At 44.8% G+C, this 25,534-nt stretch overlaps 2 protein-coding genes across 3 annotated transcripts; one reads left to right on the top strand and one right to left on the bottom strand.

Moving 5' to 3' along the window:
• Positions 1 to 236: 236 nt before the first annotated feature.
• On the bottom strand, positions 237 to 19,809 carry med23 (mediator complex subunit 23). 2 transcript variants are annotated; one of them, XM_061753033.1, is made up of 31 exons: positions 19,632 to 19,809; positions 19,110 to 19,141; positions 18,935 to 19,022; positions 18,733 to 18,857; positions 18,501 to 18,612; positions 17,459 to 17,557; positions 17,261 to 17,362; positions 17,127 to 17,196; positions 16,808 to 16,920; positions 16,638 to 16,733; positions 15,862 to 15,879; positions 13,634 to 13,840; positions 12,606 to 12,749; positions 12,384 to 12,529; positions 11,787 to 12,032; positions 11,561 to 11,703; positions 10,357 to 10,531; positions 9,874 to 10,037; positions 8,832 to 8,956; positions 8,547 to 8,752; positions 7,459 to 7,639; positions 7,211 to 7,381; positions 6,161 to 6,377; positions 5,309 to 5,418; positions 4,397 to 4,523; positions 4,091 to 4,256; positions 3,628 to 3,700; positions 2,544 to 2,758; positions 2,359 to 2,479; positions 1,405 to 1,536; positions 237 to 665 (listed from the first exon to the last, which is right to left on the bottom strand). In XM_061753033.1, the coding sequence occupies exons 1-31, from the start codon at positions 19,680 to 19,682 to the stop codon at positions 420 to 422; spliced, it is 4,221 nt and encodes a 1,406-aa protein (XP_061609017.1). In that variant the 5' UTR covers positions 19,683 to 19,809; the 3' UTR covers positions 237 to 419. The 2 variants fall into 2 exon arrangements, with proteins under 2 accessions (XP_061609017.1, XP_061609018.1); XM_061753034.1 differs by lacking the exon at positions 15,862 to 15,879.
• Positions 19,810 to 20,245: 436 nt separating this feature from the next.
• On the top strand, positions 20,246 to 25,285 carry il20ra (interleukin 20 receptor, alpha). The gene is made up of 7 exons (XM_061753035.1): positions 20,246 to 20,479; positions 20,950 to 21,073; positions 21,146 to 21,351; positions 22,452 to 22,627; positions 23,447 to 23,591; positions 23,670 to 23,806; positions 24,203 to 25,285. The coding sequence occupies exons 1-7, from the start codon at positions 20,410 to 20,412 to the stop codon at positions 24,977 to 24,979; spliced, it is 1,635 nt and encodes a 544-aa protein (XP_061609019.1). The 5' UTR covers positions 20,246 to 20,409; the 3' UTR covers positions 24,980 to 25,285.
• Positions 25,286 to 25,534: the final 249 nt, after the last annotated feature.

The following is a 25,534-nucleotide window of genomic DNA, read 5'->3' as shown; positions in this document are numbered from 1 at the left end:
TTCGTACACTACAATTATTTGATTTGAAATACAATTTCTGTTGAACTTTAATCATCGAATTAGCATTCTTTCACACAGTCCTAACTTTATTTAGTCAAAGGTTTTGCTGAGCCTGTAATTTCTCAAGAGCGTTTGCAACCAGATGACGTCGGGCAGGATCTATTCTGATGGTCTGCTGTTGTTTTTTTCCCCCCTCCCCATTTTCATTCCGGGACGATGAGGGCTCACGGCAACACTTGCAAGTAGAAAATCAGTTTTATTGTAAAATCTAAAAAGTCATATCACGATGCAAAAAAATAAACAGCAGAGTTCCTTTATTTGTTCGCTAGACTGTTAAGTGTCCATTATTTGTCTTTTCATGTCCAGTGAGTGTTGTTGTTTTTTTAGTATAAACTCACCCCAGGATAGGTCGGGAAGGGCTACATGGAGGGGTGCGCGTGCTGCGAGGACGACGAGGAAGGCGACGCGGCGGCGGCGGCGGCGGACACCATCGAGGAGGATGAAGATAAAGGCTGAGGCGCGGCGGCGACGGCCGCGGGAACCGTGGCGACGGCGGACGAAGACGTAGACGAGGACCCCGAGGACGTGTCGGTCTTGCTGCTGTGCGTGACGAAGCGAAGACGAAGCTTCATGGCCGGACGAAGCGTCAGGATGATTTTCTCCACCTGCGCATCAACACGCGAGCGACGAGCACGTGAGAGCTTCGTCACGGCTTCAACGCAGGACAGCCTGATTTTTTTCTTTTGTTTAAACTTGGTTTTAAATGGTTTGAATCATTTCAGTTTTGGCAATATTATCAAGTGTACTGTAGTAATTTAGTTTTTATTTAGATTTTTAGATGTTAACAGCATCTTTGATTCAATGTCAAGAAATTTTACAATTATTTATTATTTAATGTTTTGGGGGTTTGTTTTTTATGTAATTTAAAAGAATAATTTTTGTTATTTGTTTCATTTATTTATCTAAATGAGATGATGCATTTATTAACCATAAACAGTTTTTTAATTTTGAAAAAGTTCCAACTTGAATCGCCGATTTATTTTGTGTGCATGTCCAATTCACATTTACAGAATGTCCCTAAATGTATCTTAAATTTAACGTGAGATTAATTCAAGGTTTACTCAATTTAACGACTTCTTTATATAACTACGACACCAACTTGTACAACTAGTATTATTATATTAAAGTTGAGTTATGTTGAGAAGTAATTTCATATTTTCAACTTAAATGTTTCCCTTTTTAAAATTCATTTAAAAGGGTGGGACTTCAATATTTTCTATTGATAACTCCATTTTGAAATTGGTGAGCGTATCCATCCGGTTTATTTGTGTATTTCATGTCACTGAAAATGTTAATATAGGCACAATATGTATCCGTGTAGTTGGGGCGGGCGTGTTTTCCGACCTGCTCCTTGACGCTGTCGCCCGTGTACATGTACTTGATGTGATAGAGGAAGTCGCAGATGGGGTCCATGTAGTTGAGATGCTGACAGTGTTGGTCCACCACCTGCAGCATCTCGTAGAAGGCCACGCCGATCTGAAACGCACACACGCTTGAACGCTCCTCTTTTCCCGTTGCCAGAAACATTCTTGAGCTCCATGTTTAGTCCGGGGGGGGGGGGAAGTTCAACCAAACATGTTCATATGTGGATACGGGTCATTGTCATTTCATTTGACCAATAACGGTAAAGACATTTCCAAAAATATATATTCTAATGTCGCCATTTTTTGGGTTTTAAACAGCAAAGACATAAACAGCTTCATAAAAATCACGCGAGTTGCACAATTTACGCGTTTCCCTTCAAACTCTGCAGATACAAGTGCATAAATGATGCAAACTACTCATTCAACCCCGTTACACTCTTGTCTTTCTACCATCGTAATAACGGCAAAGACATGCAATAGTTTCCCAAATTCATACATATTCATTCATAATTCAGAAATAACAGCATTTATTTTGCTGTCTACCGTTGTGTTAATGCAAAATGGCCGCCTCATCCTGGCACTTCAGCTCACAGATCCCTCTGGTGTATTGCGACAACATAGCGGTGGCATTAACGGGAAAGACGGCTCGTAAAAGAAGCAAGCAACCAAAACAAAAAGGAACTCTTTTGACACTAAGATGCATTTGTGTTAGTTTTCATGGGAAAGTCATTCAAGAAAAGGAGAATGAATGAATGCACCTTCACATAACTTCCTTTGGGACACATAACGGTAAACACACTTTGGCATTAAAAGCTCGAAAATATTACTTGAGACAATAATTACCAAGGGGAAATAATTCAAATACTCAAGTGGGGCACGTCTTTACCGTTATGAATCAAACGATACGAAAATGAGCAAAGGTCGTCACGTTTACCTCCAGCATGCATCGCGTCCTCTCCTGCTGGAAGCGCTGCAAGAAAGGGCCGACCAGGTGGTACACGTACAGCAGCTGGAACTCGGTCCGGACCGCCGGCTTCAGCGTCTCCGAGAGGAACCTGCGCGCACGAGCAAAACAATCAACGACGACGCAAACGACGGCGGCGGCGGGTCGCGGCTCACTTGGGGATGAGCGACAGCTGGCCGATGGACGAGTGGTGCCAGACGGCGTGCGCCAGCGCCAGCACGTAGCTGCAGCTGATCTCGCTGTAGCTCTGGTGGCACGCCGTGAAGTCCAGCAGGGCGAAGGGGTCGCGCGACCACGCCGTCTCCGACGTCAGCGCCGGGGAGCTCATCACCGTCACGATGCGGTCGTGCAGCACGATCCAGTACGGTTCCTGACCCACACAAAGCTTTCAATACTAACAACTCCAACGCTTCACTTCAATGCCTTTAAGCATATCATTATTAAACAGCCTTACAGATATGCAACAAGTTTTTTTTGTTTTGTTTTTTTTAATCATCGACAATCATTGTTTCAAAATTCTAACAAAAAGCCCAATGTCTAAGAAAGTTCAACAAAAGCGTCAACAAATAGCTCGCTTCCTAACACTTTCGACAGTAAATAAAGTTTTCCAAAATTGCAATACAACTTCAATGTTAATCATTCACTTTAGAAAAAGGCACATGCCGATATGCATCAAAATGCGATCGGCCCGGCCGATAATCGGTCTATCCCTACGGCATGCGGTCGAACCCGATCGAATCGGATCATCGCATACAAATTCTGCGACTGGAAATACGGACGTCCTGAACAGCGAGCCTGTACAGGCGTTTGATGCTGCACGTACAGTATATTGCACTTTATCACAATTATTAAACCATAAAAAGATAGATGAGTAGTTAAAGAAGTAGCGTGTTGCTAAGGAGAGAGGAAGAGGCAAGAAGAAAAGTGAGAATGTGAGTCTCACGCGCTCCCATTAGTTCAAACGTAGCCAGCGAGGTCCAATTTGCCCCCATTGAAAGGAATTTGTTTTTAATGATAATAATGCTGTGTTGTATAAAAATATGATGAATCACAACAGAGAGAAGGTAAATAAATGTTGTTTGGCTGTAAGTTGAAGAAGTAGCTGAAAGTGCATCGGTGACTGTTGCCCTCCTTGCCCACATGCTGAGGCATGGCAGTACCTTAATAGCTCAATATTTTGGTTCCCACTTCGCCTCAGCGGCGGTGGAACTAAAACTTAGTCGTGCCGATGTAGCTTACCGGCAAGGCGGTGATGACAAGGCCGATGGCGTTCATCCAGGCTGTGATGTTCTCTCGAGGAACAAGAGGTTGGCTAAAACACAAAAATGGAGGGGGGGAAAAAAACAACAACCAGAAGATTATACAGTGGACACCCGCATGCTCGCGGTTCGGCACCCGTAGATTCATCTATTTGAAATAAATATATATATAAATAATTTTTTAAAATATATTTTCAATTGTTTTTATTTTCTTTTTTTCCTTTTTGTTTGTTCTTTTTTGGGGGGGGAAACCAACCCTCATTTATTGAAAAATTCTTTGGGTAAAAAAAAAAAAACAAAAAACACTTTTTCAATGCAATTATAATGGGCGCCAATTATCCTTAGATTTCCGCTATTCACAGTCCGACCCGGTCGCGATCCCCCGCAAATAGCGGGGGTCCACTTAAAAAATACAAAAATAAAAGCAAAAACACGGCTGTCACCTCCTCAGGACCACGTTGAGGAGAGCGTTGCCCACGTCCTTCCCGGGCACGGCGAGCGCCATCAGCTCCACGCAGGTGACGTGCAGGGCGTGCGCCGCCGGGTTGGGGAACTCGTTGAACCTCCAGTCGCAGTTGGGGAAGGGACCGGGCGACTTGCCCGCCATGGGTGAGGGACGCTTAAGGAAGCGCAACTACAAGCTCGCGAGACTCGCACGCAATGTTGCGCTCCGAACAAACCTCAAAGCGGCTGCGATGTATTTAATGAAACGCCGATGGATGCGTCCACCGGGAAGTAAGGAAGGATATTGTCCACCAGGCGTCCAATCAGCTTGCAGTAGTAGGTGTCGTCGGGCGTCCAAACGTTGTCGTCTCGTTGGTTCATGCCGAACTTCAGGTAAGTCTCACTCAGGCACCAGCCGGGGGTCCGGTTGTCCTGTCCCATGAAGAAACAGTCCAGAGCTAACATTATTGTTATACGATCTGTTCAATCATTTAATGTGATTGGCTTATTTGGAAGTGTTAATGCATTGACCAATCTTAAACAATAGCAATTCATTTTTAATTTTGGGAATATTTCCAGCATTAGCCACAGTTGTCAAAAATGTTCTTAAAATACTATCTTTTTGATATAATCACATTTTTAAAATAATTTTATAAACCTATCTTTTATATTTGTAATTTAATTTACATGTTTACTATTCTATCTGATTAGAGTTTTACTTGGTTATTACAGTGTTTTATCCTCAATTTGGATTGTATTTATTTTATTATATATCTATGTAAAGGCAGCAGCAATTTGTTTTACTTTGGAATTTTTTTTCTGATATTATCAACGGTTTCACATTTCAAAAATGTTCTTTAAATCTACAGTAGCTTCAAATTGTGATTTATTTTGTCCTCATTTAATGACATTTTTATTTACTTTATTTTACTTCCATGTTTTATTTTAGTACATAAGTTTTAATTGGGAATTTAATATACTTTGGATTTGTGTGACGTGTCGCAGCAGCTGGCAGCCAGCTTATAAAGGACACAATCGCCACCTAGAGGACGGGAGTGGGACAGTAGCACTCAGAAAGTGATTTTGGTTTTGTTTTTGCTGATTGTTGTGCCTTGGCGGAGGTCTGCGTGTACGTACGGATCAGGGTCTAGTGTTCCAAACTGCAACCTTGTTGAGAATCTGGCTTTTAAGTTAAACCTCGCGTCGTGTTTTTCTACCTTGAGTGACAACATGATGGCGTGCACCAGCTTCCTCTTCAAGCTGGTTCTGTCCCTCAGGTGTCGCTCATAGTAGTGCAGCGTGTTGTACAGGTAAGTCACTGGCCGGTCTGCACACCACAACAACAACAACAACAACAACAACAGCAACAGGCTTAAGATCAGCATTTGGACTAAACCCACAGAAAAGTGGGGTAGGCCTAACAGTAAAATAACTTCACAGAGCACCTTTCAAGGGACCCAAGTAACTAACAGAGATATTAAAATGTATAATTTCATACAGTATGTGTGTAACTCACCTAACCAGTCTGTCAAGTCAATTCCCCATTGAAATGAATTGAAAAGCCATTGATATGCTCTCAAATCCCACCAAAAACCACCATGTTTTTTTGTGGATGTGTGAAAATAAAAGAATAATGTGTGCCTGATGTAAAACGGAATGGTAGCCAATCAGGAAGCTCGCTGTAGCTGGCGCTTTTGCCATATGCAAATAGAGAAAATAACTACTTGTGTTGAGTGTTTGTATAACTTCTAGAATGTTCCTCACACGTCACTTACAACTGCATTGTAGTGACCAAACAAGTAACACGTAGTATTGCTTTACTTCTATTTCTTCTTCTATTTTGTACTCGTGTCCAGAAGCACTGTGCTGCCTCTAACAGGTCAGTTTTGGTACTGCAACAGACAGCTGACTGGCAATTATAGGTGGTTGCGTGTGTGTGGGCGCCCTGTTGGTCATCTGCAGTCCAGCACACACGAAGAAGAGCAGTAAGCAGAAACATTTGTCACGCGAGTGGTTTCCCAAATTTTTAAAAATGACTTTGTGTGTATTCCCGTTCGAGGGCTACCAACCGTGGAACTTGTACAGCCCGCCCAGGTGGTCCAGCAGCGTCTCCAGCGACTTGGAGACAGGAATGAGCTCCAGGAAGCGGTGGATGACGATGTCAAAGACGGGCAGGAAGCGCAGGCACACGTTGCCGAAGTAGATGGGCATGTACTGGTGCTGGACCTGCATGGGCGGGCTGAGCTGCTCCGCGACGCCTTCGAAGTACAACTTCTCCGGGTATTTCTGGCACAGGAGGACACCAAATGCAGTCAAACCCTCACCGGTCGCTAACTCATCGACGCGCTCGTTTTTGTGCGGAGCATAATTAAAACTTGTCGCTAAAATGTTAGATTTTATACAACATGCAGTGTAATGTTAAGTGTGTGCGTACCTTGTGTCGGGGAGTAACAAATGACTTGTAACGAGATTATGTCATTGAATCACAACATCCAATGCAATCTATTGAATGTATAATTAAATTAATTAATTCCAATTTTAGTTAGATTTGAAAAAAAAAAAAGGTCAACTATTTTTTTTCTCGTGTTGACATTCTCCTTCTAAAGTCGACGCTTGTGATTGGCTCTCTGGTCATGTGTGATTCTGCAGCAGTCTCTAACAGTTTTTCCAAATGTGACCTCGAAGCGGGGCGGCACGGTGGTTAGAGCATCTGCCTCACAGTTCTGAGGACCGGGGTTCAATCCCCGGCCCCGCCTGTGTGGCGTTTGCATGTTCTCCCCGTGCCGGCGTGGCTTTTCTCCAGGTACTCCGGTTTCCTCCCACATCCCCAAAACATGCATGGTAGGTTAATTGAAAACCAAATTGCCCCTTGGCTGTGAATGTGAGTGCAAATTTGTATGTGCCCTGCAATTGGCTGGTGACCGGTTCAGGGTGTACCCCGCCTCCCGCCCGAAGATAGCTGAGATAGGCTCAAGCACTCCCGCTACCCTTGTGAGGATAAGCGGCTCAGAAAATGGATGGATGGATACTTTGAGAAAGTAGTTGCCATAGTTACACGACAATGCCATTTTCAACAGGGTAACTTGTACTTGTAAGCAACGACGTTTGCCCACACTGACCTTGTGGTAGCTCATATGCTTGTTGTGCCAGTCACTCTGCAGCCAGTGCTCGGGCGCGTTCTCCTTGACAAAGTCGTTGACCCTGTTGCGGAAGTCGTCCGACTTGAGCAGCAGTAGCTGGATGATGAAGTAGCACACTTGCGCTTCGTTGCGCTCGTGGCTACGCATGGCCTGGCGGGCGGCGTCGAGAGAGGGTCAGGGTGGGATCGGCGGACGGAGGCGGAACGGCACGACGGCTATGTGCTCACCAGACATAGGATGACTCTGTCCAGCGTGACGATGTTGTATTTCCACACCATGTCGTTGAGGATTTCGATGCACTTGTTGAGTTGCGGACCGCCGGGCGACGTGGAGAACTCGTAGACCAGGAAGTCGGCGAAGGTGCGCATGTGGGCCACGAGAGCGCGCGCTCCGATTCGCTCCAGGACTCTGAGGAAGGGTAAAAAAAAAAAAGTAAGAGCTAAAATAGGGGGGACATAAGGGTTCCATCTCAATGCATTTTCATATTATAAGAAAAGTTCATCTATTTTAGGAGATTGACTCATAAAAGTGAAACTCAAATATTATACAGATTCAATAAGCACAGAAGAAAATATTTTGTCGAAAGCCAATTCCTACGTCATTTCTCTAATAAATAAGTTTCTTATGTACCATAATTTCTCGTGTATAATACGCGGACGCGGACTGCAGCTCCAGCCGCATCAAGTATAATCGACGGCAAAAATCAGGAAAACCCTTCTACCTATTATTATGTGCACCATTGACTTGCTACTATGCATTTGTCCAAAACATGACATATCATCCCTATTTTATTCAGTTTCTTAAAAGAAATATTCACCTCTGTGTGCATGCGTTGACGTAATTCTGTTGTGTTGTTTTTTGTTTTGTTTTTTTAATCCCTGTGTCGGGACAGTGCACGCTAAAAGCTTACCGCTGCCTAATGTCACAAAACTGCGACCAATTGTCACCAAAATGTATGCGGACATCTGTAATTATGCACACTTCAACTTCTGGAAATACCAGAACGAAATCCCTAATATTTGTTATTTTATGGACGTGAAGTGTTTTCCTCTCCATTGACGCTTACTGTACAGAAAAAGCTTAACGTCGCTTTATGTCACAAAACTGCGACCGATTGTCACCTAAATTTATGTGGACATCTCTAATTAGGCCCACTTAATGGAGGTTATAGGTCACATAAAACGGTGGTGGGAAAACGTTTTGAAATGATGTATCCTGGTCTCCTTTTTTTTTTTTCTAAATCACAAAACCTTGGCATTTGAAGAGGGATGTGTAGACTTTGTATAATCCCTGTGATATTCCCAGTCGTACTGACTTGTAGCCAATCTGGTTGATGTGGTCAGTCTCGAGCAGCATTTTCCACAGCAGGCACAGGAAGAACGGCGGCGAGCCCTGCATGGAGAAGTGCGTGATGATGTCCTCCTCGTTGGTCATGGACTTCCACTTGCGGTACTCCTCCTCCACGTTCTTCTTCAGGTTGAAGCGCGGCTCCTGAGGAACGTTGTTCTGCTTGAAGAAAGCCTAGCGGGGCAGACGAGCGGGGGTCAAAGCGGGGGAAGCGCGGCGGCGGCGCGGGGTTCATCCGCAGCGAAGCCGATACCTGCAGCGGCGCCGGGAAGCAGGAGAGGGTGTGCGCGGCCCAGTTGTGGGGCGTGAAGTTCATGATGGTCTGCAGGATGTCTTTGCACCACGTGCCGTGGATGGAGTCGGAGCCCGTGAAGAAATCTACGTACACACACGCACACAGAAGACATTACTTTTTTTAGCAGTTGAGAATAATAATTCCGGGGTGTCCAACTTGTTTTCGTCGCAGGCCGTATCGAAGTTATAAAGACTATAACCAGGTTATAACGCTGAAAGCAAATGAATGTAGGTGTAATCGTGAAGGGTGTAACGGTACACCAAAAATCCCGTACTCCGATTGGAAATGTAAAACCAGCATCTTGTCTTTTGTGGAAATGGGGGCAGATTTCAAATCAAGTTTGTCTTCTTTTTAGGAAACGAAGGACACAGACAAGTACAACGGTAACGTCTTACGCTATGAAAGAGCCCGGGAAAGGCTGGGTTGCGTTGCTATCGCACAAGATTGTTTTTACACATGTTTTGTCTGCTCGTCAGAAGCTGAGCTGCACTGTGTTTGTTAACGGACTACGCATGTGGCTAGAGCGCAACGCACGTTACACTTGCTGTCCTTTACCAAAGACGTTCCGTGTGGGAAGCCTCATAATCATATATATCATAATTATGAAGGTTTACCTTTAGATTCCAGGGAACCCAACTCAATAGTAGTAGTTACAAAAGTAGGCCAAAAACATACGCGTTTTTATAGCTTTTTATAGCTTTTAATAAGCTTCAACCTCCTGCACTATTGATTTTTATGCTGCTGTATCATGTTTGACTTACTTTTGAAATAATGCATTTTAGTCTTTATTGCACTATAAACTGCATGCTGCTGCATTATATTTCACATTATTTATGCATTTTATTTCTACTTCTAGAAAATATCTTTCTTTTCTTTTACTGTTGTCTTAATGTCTTTTGCTGTAATGTTTTAAAAGTGTTATTATTACTATGTTTGCTTTTAGCGGGCCTCATAAAATGACATGGAGATTGAGATTGTCAAGTGTGACTGGGAGGAATACCGGTGACGTGCGTGGCTCTGGCCAGCGTGAGGATGAGCGCCCGATTCAGCTCCTCCGACTCCACCGACAGAACCGTCTTCGGGTCGTTGAGGAAGCGGGTGAACTGCGGCTGCACCTCCGAGCTGCCCAGCGCCGTGATCAGGCGCAAGGCCGTGCTCTCCACGCTACAGGCAACGTGAAAAACATCTCATGGGGCCTTGACTTACAAATGTAATTCATTCTATGAGCAAGATTATTGGAATGCCATGAATCTGGTCCAGCGCCCCTAAAAACACTATTGCTATTTTTTTAGATAAAGAAAACACGCAAACAAAACATGATGGCATGTTTGGCTGGCAAGAAACACAAACTTTGGCTTACGACACAACACAAAAAAATAAATAAATCAATCAACCAAACAACAGCTCGTAACTGGAAAAAGTCACAGGTTGGGGCACTCTTAAGTCAAGGTACCACTGGAACCTTCCCTACTATCTAGGTTACCAGAGATGCAGCTGGTTCTGGTTGGTCTGCGGCACGGCAGCCAGACTGTGCAGGTGACTGAGCAGCTGGACGCGGTAGTGCGGCTGGATGTGGTGCATGCGGTAGCTGAACATCTCCAGCAGCGTGTGGAGGATTCCCCACGCGTGAGACTTGAACACGTTGGGCAGCAGCTGGCCTGAAAGACCACAAAGACCACAAAGACCAGGCTAAAACCACAGCAAAGTTCATGCTTCTGTTTTTAGGGTTCCGCTTTGGATCACCAATCGTGAAAAAAAAAAAGAAATCATTATTATCAATTATATGATGGAAGAAATTCATATTGTAAATTATTAAAAAGCAAAAAAATCCATTTGACTATAAAAGTCATGTAAAGTACTGAACTTCAATAATGATGTACTTAAGTATTTAAGACTTTGGAGTTTTAAATAATAAATGCTTAAATGTAAAAGCAAAATGATTCGAATTTAATTTGGAAAAGGGGAAATTTTACAAATTAAGTTTTCATTTTACATACTAATTTCCTTTGGGGATTTACATAAAAAAAATGGAATTACATTTAAAAATATATATATTTTAAGTTTTAAATTTATTACACTAATTTGAATTTCCTTTTGGGGAAATACATAAAATAAAATAATATCATTATTCATAATTATTATTATTCCACTGGTGCCGGGTCGTGCCCTAATATGTCCAAATTTAGTGAATTTCATATTATTTTTTCACAAATTGATACTATTGGAGATGTGAATGTGAGTGCGAGCGCTTGTTTGTTTGTATGTATGTGCCCTGCGATTGGCTGGCGACCGGTTCAGGGTGTACCCCGCCTCGCGCCGGGATGGGCTCTAGCAGCCCGCGACCCGCGTGAGGAGAAGCGGTAAAGAATATGGATGGATGGATGGATGGATGGATGGATGGATGGATGATACTATTGGTCAGTGCCCACGTGGGCATGTTATTTTTTCAAATGACTGACTTCTATAAAGTGTTGAAAATGGCATGCTCGCGTTGACGATGCAATGTTAGTAGGTCAACAAACATGCGCTTTTTTTGGGTTTGTTTTTAAGCGGTGGTTTTGGAGAGCTGGGGTTTCCGCCCGACGGCGGCGATTTGCGTCAGCGGCATTTTGCCGCAACCTGCTCCCTTGCCCGGTTGAAGCCCCAGAAATTGTGAGCGCCGCATCGCGCGGGTCTGTGAAACTCACTGATGAAGCCTTTGATGCCCAAGGACTCGATCTCCATGTAGACCAACAGTCTGCTGTACGTCTCCACCAAGGCGGGCGCCAGGGCGACGCTGGACTTGGCGTGGGCCAGCTTGATGACCCGCGTGGCGATGCTGTGGATCAGACTGGACGGACAACAGCCAACCACCTGAGCATCGCGCGCTTCTAATCCAGGATTGTATCTGCTTTTGGAGATCGCGCGACGGACCTCATCTTGGCGTGCACGGTGACTGAGTCCAGCAGGTTCATGGGCAGCGGCGTGAAGGAGCCCAGCGCCATGCAGTTGGTGCCCGGCAAGTTGATCCTCATGGACTGGGTGCCGTAGATGGTCTCCACCAGGACGCCCATGGGCACGCCGAAGCAGTCCGAGTTGGTGCTGTAGGCGTTGCACAGCAGGGCGATCTTGTAGTCGGACATGCCCAAAGATTTGTTGCGCAATGACTGCTGCAGGAACCTGAAAGAAGCAAAGTAGCAGAAATGCGTCAGGGCGAGCTTTCAATTTACAGCCTCTAACTTGGGTTGTGGATCTCCTATTTGTTCTAATTGCACATTCTTAAAATATGTCATCAGGAAAATTTACAGTAATGGTGACGAATTGGATTGGCTATATAGGTAATAATGTTTCTTGCTTTAGTAACAATGCTATTTATCCTCAAATATGCAAAATGTCTATGTCTCCACACAAAAAGGAGTTATACAGCGTTTATGTAGATTATTTCGTGACGTGATGGTGTTATTAAGAGGAGGTTTAGGTCACTGAAACTCACCGCCCGCCCGCCACTGCAAAATTCATATTTTTGCTTACTCGTGGTGCAGTTTCAAAGAGTGCGGAATGGGAATTTGCAGGTTGGAGTTGTTGCTTTGAGCCTTGCGGTTGAGGTGGATCCAGATGCAGGTCATGGCGAAGGCGTGGGTGGACTGCGGCTTGTTAATGTCCGGAACGGGAATGCACTGGGAAACGCAGACGAGAGAATAGCGCACGTTTAGACTGACGATAAGGTCATGTCGGTTACAATAAGCAACGGACCTCTTTTTCGGGATAAAGCAGGTCAAAGAGCTTCATGACAGGCAGGAAGTCGGCCAAGGCGTTCTTCTGGATGCTTCCTGATATGAACTGCAGCAGGACCCACATCAGGTGGTCCCTTCCTTTGATAAGGCCCCTTCCTGCAAGCTGCAGGACACAGACAAAAACAAAACAAAACCATATATTTACGTGATACCAACAATGTTAGGGGGAGATCTGGACAGAGTATCCTGATTGAAAATTGTCAACTGGGGGGTCTGACGGTCCCAGGGGGCCCCCCACCGGTGATCGGGGCCCTTGGAAATCCCCCCCCCCCCCCTCCCAACTTCGACACCCCTGGCAATAACTTTATTAAATAGACAAAGAATTGAACAATTTGTGCATCCGGTTTCCTCCCACATCCCAAAAACATGCATGGTAGGTTAATTGAAGACTTTAAAGTGCCCGTAGGTGTCAATGTGAGTGCCAAGGGTTGTGTGTTTCTATGTGCCCTGCGATTGGCTGGCAACCAGTTCGGGGTGTACCCCCGCCTCCTGCCCGATGATAGCTGGGATAGGCTCCAGCCCTCCCACGACCCTCGTGAGGATAAGCGGCTCAGAACATGGATGGATGATAAATGACTTGGCCACCAGGTGGCAGTATAATAGTGTCCTGCAGACAAAAAATGCAGAAGACTTTCCCAACTACTGTGACTCAGTAACTGCAATAATATAAGTTGTTTTTTGCAGAGGATAAGGAATATTTTGATTATCGTTATATTGTCAAGCTGCATGTGTGGGTGCACTGCTTGTGTTTAAATGTGCATTGCTTAAAGCATTATAACTCCGTCACATAGATGGTATTTGTTCGCTCCTCTATGGCCTTCACCATTATGTGTTAGCATTAAGCTAGCGGACTGAAAGGCAAAGTTGCGTGTTTGTTTTAAATAGACAACATGTACCCTTAAGGTACCCAAAGACTGCAGCTGGTACCTCCCACAAGAACTGGAAGTGCTCCGTTCGGTGGGGTGAGCGGCTCCAGAGCGCACTCACCTTCTGATGCAGAGAGAGCACCATGTGCGGGAAGCTGGCGAACTGGAACAGGACGAAGAAGATGAGCTGCGACGAGAGGTGCTGCCACAGCAGCTGGCTGGTGCCGCCCACGTCGGCGTCAAAGTGCTCCTCGCTCTCGGAGCGCTCCATGGCGTACACCACCAGGTCCACCAGCTGCTCCTCCAACACGGGACAGCGTTGCTTTTGCTGCCGAGCGGGAGAAAGAGAGACGTCAAAAGGACAGAGAGACGGCGACGAGAACGTGCGCTCGAAATCCTGACGCAGCGAGCCCGATAAGTCTACAAAAAAGCCGGACGGGCCTCATTCACCAGCAGATTAGTACAATTACAATTACAGATTAGTCTTTTCCTTGACTACAAAAGCTCAGCGGCATTTGCCAATGGTTGATACATGCTCGAGCAAAAGGATAACGCAGCCATTTCTTTGATCTACTCCTTTTTGTTTGTTCGAACCATTAACTTATAATTTATCCTTGACTTTGGAGCACATTGGCCAAAAAAAACATTTTTGTTGTTTTTTTGTTGGCATACATGACATGTTACTTATTTTACAGATTTTTGTTTTAATATGATATTATTATTTTTGCTCATTTTCCTCATTCCAGTCCGTCCTATTCGGTGTCGTTCTATCCAACTGTTGAATTCTACAACTGTGCAATGAATAAATAAATAAACAAAATGTAAAAAAGAATGTAAAAAATTAAAAACATAAAATACCATTTTTTCAAAGCATTATCAACTGTGTTCTTTGACAAAAAAAAAAAGTGACACACCGGTACAAAAAAAACTGCAAAATAAAGTAAGATATGCAAAGTTTACTAATATTAATCAATTAAAAACATGGTCAATTGTAATAGTGGCAGGTACAACGAAAATAAATGAATACATAAATAAATAAATCAAACCACTAGCAACTGTCTTGTGACAAAAGGTGTATACACTATACACTATACACTATAAAAACTGATTGAATAGCACAAATATTAAAGTATTGCTGTCATCAATGCGATATTTCTTCACAAATGTAAGAAAAAGCAGAGAGACAACGGTCCAAAACAGTCGTGAGCATGCGACGAGTGCCTCATTCTCGGCGAACCTCAGCATGCCACAACAAAATAACGACACATTTGGCAATAATTGTATATGACAAACACGTCACGGGCTGTTGGATGATGCAGGGATGGGCAAACAACTTGAGAGGAAGAAGGAATGAAAACAGACTGGAGGGGTGGAATGCGGTGTGGCATTTCTTGAGTCTTTGATTCATTAACTAGTGAATTTATTTGATTGATTTGCCTCCCTGCTTAAACCTGCACCGCGTAAACTTTCCCGACATGCGCGCCGAGGGAGGAGGAAGACGAGCTGGGAGACAGCGGCAGGAAAAGAAAAAGCCACGTCGCTCAAAACGTGACGGCTCTTAGAAGTGAAACGTAAAGACAGCGAGTGGGGCGCCTGCGGGAAAAACGTGAGCATTTGCGACGTGGATCTGCTCCGAAATCCGTTTTACGTCATCCCAATGCGCTTTGGTGGCCTTGTGTGGCATTTTTGCCCACCTTCCTTTCTGACTACGGTCCCGTTCGGGTTTTTTTTCTCTCTTGATTTTGAGTCGCATTAAATGTGCGTCCGATCATTAAGTAAGCAAAATAATTGCAGACGGCAGCCAGTGGAGGAATGCCGAAGTTGCCCTCGTTTCACTCAATGGGAGGGGAAGAGTCATAAGTTTACGAGAATTAAGTTGTCCTATATTCCATAAATAAAGTTGTACATTTACGGGAATAAAGTCATAATATCAGGTTATAAAAGTCATCATTTTAAAAGCGTAGTCGACCTATTAGAGTTTTCAAAAAAAGTCTTCATTTTAGAAGACTAAAGTTATAATGTAATGTTAAAGCCATCATTTTAAAAGAATAAAATTAAAATAATAGGATAAAAAAAGGTTTTTCAAAAAGTTATCAGAAGATTACATAAAGTAATTCTATGAGAAGGTATTTTTGTTTGTTTTTTTTCCACTGCGAGTTTTCTTATAACAATATATAAATATAATACTGTCAATAATAAAAAGCGCATATTGACATTAAATCATAATTTGGCACTTGGACCCGCAGGCTGAATCAGTGATTTGCCGTCGAGTCGATGAGGGGCAGGTCACGTGACTGGGGAGGAAAAGGAGGAGGAGGAGGAAAAGGAGAAGGAGGAAGGAGGACATACCTGGGCAATGTTCAGAGTCTTACCGAGACGAGTGCAGGAGAGAAAACAGAAAGAGGGAAGAAAAACAAAAGAAAAGAGGGAGGCACACAGAGAAAGAGAAGAGTGGTGACTCACGAGCGAGGAGGTCGTTCGCCGCCAATAAATGCATGCAGACGTGGACGGGGGGGGGGGGTTTCACTGTTCACATTCGGACATTCGGTCGCCTTCGGTTGTGACCGCATCCGCAGGTCAAGCAAACACCAGTGCATTGTGGGTCAATAGTGGCTAGTTAAGCACGTACTACGTATGCGGTTCTGTTAGCGGAGTGGCGGAGAGGCTCGCCAAAGGAAGGAAAAGACCGAGGCGAGTCAACGTCGGGGTTTCCCATACAAAGGCTCACTTTGGACCTTTTTTGTTGGTGCTACCACTCAAAATGAGCATTGGAGCAATTCCAACGTGCCAATCTGACAGTCTACAAGAGGGTATTTGGGCCACATCAAAAAAGAAAAACAAATACATATATGTGTGTGTGTGTGTATATAATAACACTATTCATGTTGAAATACTACAAGAACATATGTCATCTTTTTTTTTTTTAAAGTCATATTACTAGGTTTAAAAATTTACATTATTGATCGGTGGGAAACACTGAGGCTGCAAACAGAAAAAGGCAAGAAAAGGAAGACACAGGAAACGCGACTCTAAACTAGGGGTATGTTAAGGAAAAAACAATGCTATTTGGTTTCATGAAGAAGAAGTAGAGAGAGGAGGGTAAGGGTCACTGTAGACGACGGTACCTGTTTGCTGAGTCCTAACATGTTGCACACCATTTCTCTTGAGTAGGGCTGCTCCAGCACGTAGCGCAGAAGGCCCGTCTGCGGCTCGAACAGGTCCTGCGCACGCATTTGAACAACCATCAGTACAGTAATGCGTGCGTGCGTGCGTGCGTGCGTGCGGGTGTGCGTGCCTTATCGAAGGGCAGCATGCCTTTGAGCGGGAAGCGGAGCGTGGTGGGGTCGAGCTTCCAGGAGTTGCAGATGGCGCCGCTGTTGTTCACCACCGGCAACAGGCTACAGCGACCTGCGGAGGGCCACAATATTAGGTACACCGGCGCAGTCCCATAACATTCAATACTAAGAGCCGTCCGTATACAACAAAATGTCCGGTATTGACTACCGTGAATAGTGAACAACCGCTGCTAGTTGACGCACTCTCCAAAAAATGGTTACAATTGTCTACATTAAATACACAAGTGGTGAACATGGTGAGAGCTATCGTTTTCTTACCACAGATGGAGTTGATTCTGGCGGTGGGTCGAAAACTGTCCACAAAGTCTGATATCATGCTGCCGAGAAGCTACGAGCGGAAGAGGTGCATTTAGAAAAACACTTTGCACACATAAGCACACAAATTGACTGACCCAGTGCGACAGCTGTCCCTCTGGATACAGTTTTCGGATCTCCGTGACAGCAAAGTAGGCGGGAAGGAGGCAGGCGTTCCTGTCCAAGATGTACTCCACCACCTGGAACACATTATCAATCATTTGCATTCCTTCACTCGCAACGACAATGCATGATTGATTACTTGAAAAAAAAACGATTGTATGCGGGACACACACCTCTCTGGCTGTCAGCAGCTGCCGCACAATGGCCGAGCTGACGGTGATGGGAATGGTCTGGATTTTATCCAGCACGGCCTTCAGCAGGTCTCGAACGCCCTGAAACGTGCACAGCGAAGAAGCACGCGGATTCTATTTAGTGAGGCGAGATGCTGAGCTGGCACACGCAAAAGTTTCACTGCGGGACGGAACGGGAACCTCCACAAAAGAAGGTGGTTAAAAAATAAGGAATTTCAAAAACAGAAAGGAGGAGAAGACAAAAAAGAAAATCGTGGAAGGACTTGGAAGCATTACATATAATAATAACAATCATGATATAAAATACCGTAAATGCTACAGGGTAAATTAGAGATTGAAAAAACAGTCAATTGCAAACCTATACACATGTTACAGTACATTACAAAATGTGTTATTTTCCCATGAACTATTTATCTCATCATAATATACCGTATATTTAATAATGCCATGTTCAAACTAATGTTTTAAGCTACTTTGAAGTCATTTTTAAAACACCAAATGTTAGTTCCTTAACCGATTAAGAGCTAACAACGGCACTATTGAGGTCAAAGTGGATTAAAAAGTGATAATAATAATAATAATAATCACATAAACACCCCTCAATTTCATTATGAGAAATAACAGAAAACGTTTTGCTTTACATGGCTATGATTGTGAAATACTTAGGCTCATGAAATTTACTTTGCTTTAACAAAAATATATGGAAAAAATAAAACAAACCAAAATTTACAAAAAAGTAAAAATAATAATAATAATCATCATCATCATCAAATCATTAGGCCTTATACTGGGTGCAATTGAGGTTGAAGTAAAAAAAAAAATAATAATAAAAATACATTACCACTCGCTACAGGGTGCCTAAATATTAGGAACACCCTTCACTTTAACTTGGAGAAATAATTAATGGGTTTAACTTGGACAAATAATAAAACAAAAAAATGCGACTTAAGTTAACTTAAGTTAAATGCATTTTTTTTTAAACATACATAAAGATCAAAGTAAGTAGCGTATGTGCATTAGAGACCTTGTAGTCCACCCCTCCGATGATCTTGCGGATGAGCGCGAAGGTCAGGGCCCACAGTTGAGTCCTCTCCCACTCCAAGGTGTCCGAGCTGATCACAGCTGCGCAAACCATCCTGACGCACAAACACAGAGTTGCATGATCACAAAAGTCAGCATTATCATCTTTGCAAAGGCAAAGCAATCCGTGGACTAGATGTTACTTTGAACATGCAAGCCAGGGAGTGTTCGTGTACCTCGGTGGCAAGAGATTTGTCTCTACAGCCATGGCCAGACAGTCGTAGAGGAAGGAGATTCTTTTGGGACTGTGCTGGCTGTGTGTGAATCGCACAATCCACTGCACGCACTGCTCGTGGGACTCCTGCGGGAAGACGAGAGCGCGACCGATTCCGTCAAGTCAGGCGCGTTGTTCGTTTGTGTGTGTGTCTGTGTACAAACCTGAGGGAGAGTTCCCCAGTATTGCCGGAAGGCTCCCAGACAACTGACCAACTTTGTCCTCTCGTCCTCCGGACTGTCCATGCACATCCTGAATGTACAGCGTGTCAAAAAAAACACATTTTGAACTGCTTTAAACAAATACACAGACCATATTTGCATTTGTGTGTGACATTACCCAGCAAAGGCCTCCTCCACCATCTCTGTTCTCTGAGAAAACAGAAAAAAAAAAATGGTAGAGAAGTCAGACAAGGACCGACAGAACCATAAATATTCAACAAAACACCTAATCGTAAGGTAATGTAGGACTTTGACTCATATTGAGTAGCTAAATAAACTATGCAAATTATTGGAGACATCTCGGTGTAATGCAATACTGTAACATACAACAATAATAATTAGCATAGGCCGATTGCAATATAGTAGTAATATAGTATTGTATAGTAATACCTCTCGATTGTATTGAGTGGGATAAATTGTCCAAATGTTACTGCTACACTAATGGAAAAGGTATGCATATTGTCTTGTTGATTGAGCATGTTTGCTGAGAAATTGTGACATACATTTAAACGGATTAATCCGTATAACATCGTATGACTGTAAGAGCCGGCAAGCGAGCGTGTGCGCGTGCGCGTGCGTGAGAGAGAACGTCACCGGTGCCTAGCAATAACACGTACAAATGCCAAAGGAGCAATATTACCACAACATCCTCAAAGATGCTCTGGAGCTGCGTTTCCATTGTTAGCGCCATGTTTGCAGCAGAAGGCGCCTACTTTTGCGGCCAAATCCGCCAGGTTTCGCCTCTACCTCGGTTAGCAAGGTTGCTAGCAAAAACGGCTGCAAGTGAGGGAGGCGAGCGCTACCGTCAAAACAGTCCTGGCTCAAACTGCGAACAAGGGCATACTTAGTTCCGGTCTCTTTGGACGAAGTTATATTGTTGAATTACATAATTTATTCTGCGTTTTATTCCGTCAATATAGTACGTGGGTCTTTTAATTTGACACGACTCTGTATCGTCTGTTCATAGTTAAGGTGAGTTATTATTTTGAGCACTTAAAATAGTACATTGGCCAGCGACATCATTTTTCATTGTCGACTCTTCTCCGTCTCTGCATTTTCCCGTCTTTAGAACCTTCTTAAAGTACTTCTTTAAATGATATGTTTTATTATTTTGGTAGAATTTTTCCTAAATATTGATTGTAACAGGCTTTAAGTGTCCTTTTTTTTTTTTAGAGTGATTGGATTTAATTTTTTCTTACGCGCATGCGCCCTCGCTAAGACGCCTTACCTGTACCGGTGTCCAAGAGAGCTCAAACGAGTGAGGCCACATTCTTTTACATTTGAATGTTGCTGCTTCTTATTATTGTTTAATCGCAGCCAACGCATCGTCCTCGTTGTTGTCCCTCGCCTTTCCTTTCAGTTATGTTTTTGCTTCCGTTGCTGCGACGACCATATCATCGGCAGGCATCTTAACGAAGATGAGCCCTTCTTTTCACAAATGTGGGCTTTTTTGTTTTTTTCTAATCATCCGGGAATTGTCCTGTAAAGGTACGTGTGCCACTTTGTCTTCCGTCTGCTGTCTCTCTGTTCTGTACTCTGCAACCTTAATACGACCTTCGTTACGTTTATACACGTTTGATTATCATTCACATGGTGAATCGCTGTGATGACAACCATATCATGTTCCTTGAACGCAACGCGCGGCTGTGTTGAATTGAATTCTCCTCCATAGCTTTCGAGTCAGAGGTCAGTTTTTGTGTTGAACGTCCTTTCTGGTGCATTGTTATTATGCAAATATCCGACTTGAATGTCATTGGCATTTGCTTTTTCTATGAGGGAAAGGGGGAAATGAATTAAAATGTGATTTTTGTTGACATTTTGTTTTTTTTTTTACTTTGAAGTACTTTTTGTTTCCCCGATAGTGCTGGAAATAAGCACAAACCTACGATTATGTGAGCTCCTATTCAAGTCCTATTCCCATTGAAGCTTTTTTTTCCTTCTTCCCCCCACCACCGCAGGCCCGTCCCTTCCCCCGAGCCCGGTTAACGTCAGCTTCTCGTCGCTGAACCTGAGGAACGTGCTTCAGTGGAACCCAGGCGACGGAACTCCGGATGGCACACGCTACACCGTCCAGTTCGCTTTGTAAGCAACTTCGAGCCCTCACGTACTGTACCGAGCAATTCGCTCGCCTTCAGCGTCATCCCTCCTATTCAGCTACGGCGACAGCGTGGAGGGCAGCAAAGGCAAGCGGGTCAACTGGAGGCCCGTGCCTCGGTGCAAGGAAACGGCGAGGACGTGGTGCGATTTGAGCCGCGAGACGTGGGACCTGCAGCAGGAGTACTACGGGCGGGTGCGCGCCGTGGGCTCCGCTCTTTCCAAATGGGTCGTGACGCACAGGCGCTTCAATCCAAAATCTGACAGTAAGTGAGTTGAGCTACATCCATTGAGGCATACGCTCAACACTCAAGGGTTTCTTTTTGTTGTTTCTTGTCGTTCTATTGTGCAAGGGGGCTGTTTAAAATTAATTAGTGAATGACCCGCAAGAGGACCGATCTTGTGAATCGGGACTCGTACAGTTCATGGCACATTTATGTGTCTGTGCGTGACATGGACTATTTATTTTATTGTTTAAATTCTGGATTATTTGAATCATTCTGTTTACTTCTATTGTGCGAGGCGACTCTTATGAATAATGAGTGACGAGAGGAGCAATTACTGTACTAATCGTGACTCTTGCAAAGTCATGGCTTGGTAACAAGCGTGCAATGGAATCTTTTTTGGACACCGCAATATTTCTGTCATTCTGTTTATTTCTGTGGTGCAAGGTGCTGGGTATCACGAACACCTGGAAAAAGGAGCCGTCGTGTTCGCCCCGTGGACTTTTTTTGTTTTTGTTTTTACTTTGAGTCCTTTTGTTTATTTCCTTGACGATTGTGCCGCTTGTTATAAATCGCTGGCAAGGGACGATCCCATTCCAGTAATTGTATGACAGGTCTACCATATGCATGACTCGTTGTACCGGACCTTGGCGCACCTCTGTCAAGCATGCTGAACTTGAGTACTAATAAGAGCACTCGCACGAGCCAAACGTACTGGACTTTAGGTCTCAAGTCGACTCGAGCACAGTTGGAATGTCCTAAGTGTCTAAAAAGACAGAGAACGTGAAAACCACGCTGGGCAGGGCGATATGGCCTCGAACTAAAATCTCAGATTTCCGATTCTAATCGATTTTTTGAATGGAATCGATCAGCATGTCGGTAAATGACTGGTTTTGCAACGTATAAACGGGCACGGCATCGTAATGTTTAGCGCCTGCCTTCATCAGATTCCTTTCCTCATCTGAAAACCGATGTGAAAATGATTCCGCTCGTCTGCTTCTTATTCTCAGGCTCTCTTTCGTGCTCTTCCGAGTCGCGTACAGTAAGAAAGAAACTCAATTTTTCCGAAATCGGCCCGATCCAAAAACTCAAATTAATTGATTAAAGGTCCAGCCATTAAACTACGTATCTTTCCCCTACAGCTACGTTCGGGCAACCTCAAATCTCGGTGGAAGTGAAGGACAACAACGCCATCATCTACCTGACCGGACCAATCAGGTACCAGCCAGACGACCACGCCCCGCCCATTTCCATGGCTACCATCTACCCGCAGATGACCTATAATTTGTCAGTCTACAATATGCGCCAAGAGCAGGTGGTGAGTGGCAATAAAAATGATTACAAGGTGTGGCAGAAAAGTTCAAGGACTGGTGTCTCAATAGGAGATATTTCAAATCCAAACTACAAACTACATCTTTTTCCCAACAAAGTAATTCCCCTGGAGACTAACGCACGGTACAATGTCCGTCACGTCGAAGAATGCGATCACGAAGACTTTTGAGTGTCTTGCTTTCTTCGACCTTGCCGAAGTCGGACTCTTCCACTGCAGGCGTTGGTGTTTGGTCTGCAGGTGGTACGCGAAGACCCTTGACTCATCACCAGGCGATGACTCTCCCGAAATCCGGTCACATTGTAAGCGATCCGCTTTGACCGTTGTCATTGCCGAACAGCCACGCGGCAACGAGACTGACTCCGACAATGACGAGAGGGAACCCGGCATGTTTGGTGGCGAAATTGCCCAGCTGTTCAATTCAGATACACAAGATGAGCACTTCGATGGATTTGTGACAAAAGATTGATCAAAAAAATAATGTGAGTGTATTTGGAAGTACGTTAGAAGAATAAAGTTCAACCAAACTCACTGTTTACCTTGTTTTAGCATGCGCCTAATAATACGGTGCGCCTTAAGTACAGAAATAGACACCGTAATTGAGACTGCGCCTCACAATCAAAATACGGTAATTAATGGCTGCAACTCCGGGGCTATAACATTGAAGGGCAAAACTTGAGTTTGTAGTTTAGGTTTGAAACATATCTTTTGTGACACCAGTCCAGCTTTTTTTCTGGCAGATCTCACACGTACTGTTTTTAAAAGCACCGCTTACCAAAACCAAAATCTCCCGTTACTATTCGGCAGCACCATTTTCCAGTCACCTTCAGCCCATACAAATACAGGCTGATGGATTATGACACGGAATACTGCTTCAGTGCAAAAACCAGATTGCTTTCCTTGCACTTCCACTGCCACCAGTCAGAGAGGCACTGCATCACCACGAGCAAAGGTACAAACTGAATGTGGGTTTTTTTTGTCAATTTGAAAAACATATTACGATGTGACCTGCACGTGTTATTCCCCCCAGATCCTGTTACCGGCCAGGTGCGGATGGTGGTTGTGGGTATTGTGGTTCCGTCGCTGTGCATCTGCATTCTTCTGGTGGTCGGCTACGTTCTCTATCACTACCTGATGGGGAATGGACAGAAAAGACCCAATACCCTGGTAATGCGAATAGCGGGCCTAACTGTAGTTTAGACACTTGCTATCGCCGGCCAAAATCAAAACCCAGCTCACGCGCTGTGTTTATGCATAAGAGCAATAAAATGATGTGGCGGGCCGGATCTGGCCACCAGTTTGATACCTGCGGGTTAGAGAGTCATCGTGATTCTGAGAAACCGAGGGGGCTCCCTGGAATTGTTGTGTCACGAGCGTGTATAAAAATGTGTCTTGAGGAAAGAAAGCGGCTCGCCCCCCACAACCTGTCCGTGTCAATTCCTGAGCCGGTTGTTCATCCGTGGCATCCTATCTTCAAATTGGACATGCTCTGCCACTGATTACGATGAAACATTCCAAGAAACTGACCTATTCTTCTCACACCTCTCTCTTTTTGCCTTCAAGGACTTGTTCTTGATTCGACATCAAACCATGCCCTTACCGCACGACCCCATCACCCCCCTCAAAAGCGGGCGCTCTTCGGACGACGAGGACAACGGCGCATCAGACTGCGGACCTTCCAACGCCATCTGGCATCCGGAGCCAGGAGAACCCTGCGATTACTTGCCGAGCTACGGCGTGGTCGGGGTGGCTACGACGGAGGGCGGTGAACAGGGCGACGCCCATCCCGAAGAGTTGCGCGTTAAGAATGCCAGCCAACCCGCGTCTCAGTGCTACTTGCCGCAAGCGCAAAGCAGACAACCTCTGGAAAATGTCGCCCAAACTCAGGCAGACTTCCCAACGTGTTATTTGGCGAATACGCCTCCAAATGTGCCAGTGACCAAGGGGAAGGAGGTGACAGGGAGTCCATACCAGATGCGAAGGGAAGACATTCAAAGCACGCCACCCCCTTTCGCCTGCCACGCTGGTTCCTCGAAGCTAACCGCTGACAACTATGGCGTCCTCGTGCCGACGGTCGCCGAGCAAGACGAGGAGGCAGGACCGCTCTGTATTGACTGGGACCCTCAAATGAGGCAGCTGGTGCTGCCGGGGCTGGAGACGACGAGTCGGGGGGAGGGCGAAGGAGGCGGCGAGAAGGTGGCAAATGGCGATCTGAGGGTGGAAAAGGTGTTCGTCAGGCAAGCGTCAAGGGAAGAGGCGGGGCCGCGGCCGGCGGGCGCTGCAGGCTGGGAGGTGGACGAAATTGCCAAAAAATGGAACTTGGTCATCTCCAGTGAATGAGTAGCACTGCCTTAACACACTGACCTGTGGCATGGGCTCTTCTTGCCTTCCACTGTTGCACCTTTTTGAGTCTTCGGGGCCACCGCACTTGGACTTGGAGCTGCGTGAAAGTGCGTCGAAACCCAGCTGGCCCGGCGAGTAACGTGCGTGTCAGGAAACGAGTCTGTCGAGTTGATTGGTTTTTACCCGGCGAACCCGCCAGCCAGTGTGCATGTTGAGTGACTTGTGGCCATCCAAATGTGCTGATTACGTGTTTGTTTTCACGTTTCACCCCCCCCCCCCCCCAATAAAGCGATTGAAAATGTATTGGCGACTATGTCTATCCTTGACCGATGATAGGCTCTATTAAATCCTTTTTTAATCCATTTCCTTTGTTGAACGTGCGCACAAAGCGCCGGCACCTTCACTACGTGGGATTGCACGGACAACAGGATACTTTTATCTGCTGCCCTCGATTACCTTTTGGGTTGTCTGTTATTCCCAAATGCCACTTAATATTATCATGAATGATGGCCTCATTGTTTGCTCGGCTAACATAACTGTTAAGCGTTCCTG

The sequence above is a fragment of the Phyllopteryx taeniolatus genome, chromosome 18, assembly GCF_024500385.1.
Source record: "Phyllopteryx taeniolatus isolate TA_2022b chromosome 18, UOR_Ptae_1.2, whole genome shotgun sequence".
Lineage (NCBI taxonomy): Eukaryota > Metazoa > Chordata > Actinopteri > Syngnathiformes > Syngnathidae > Phyllopteryx > Phyllopteryx taeniolatus.
This window is presented reverse-complemented; position numbering and strand designations above follow the sequence as displayed.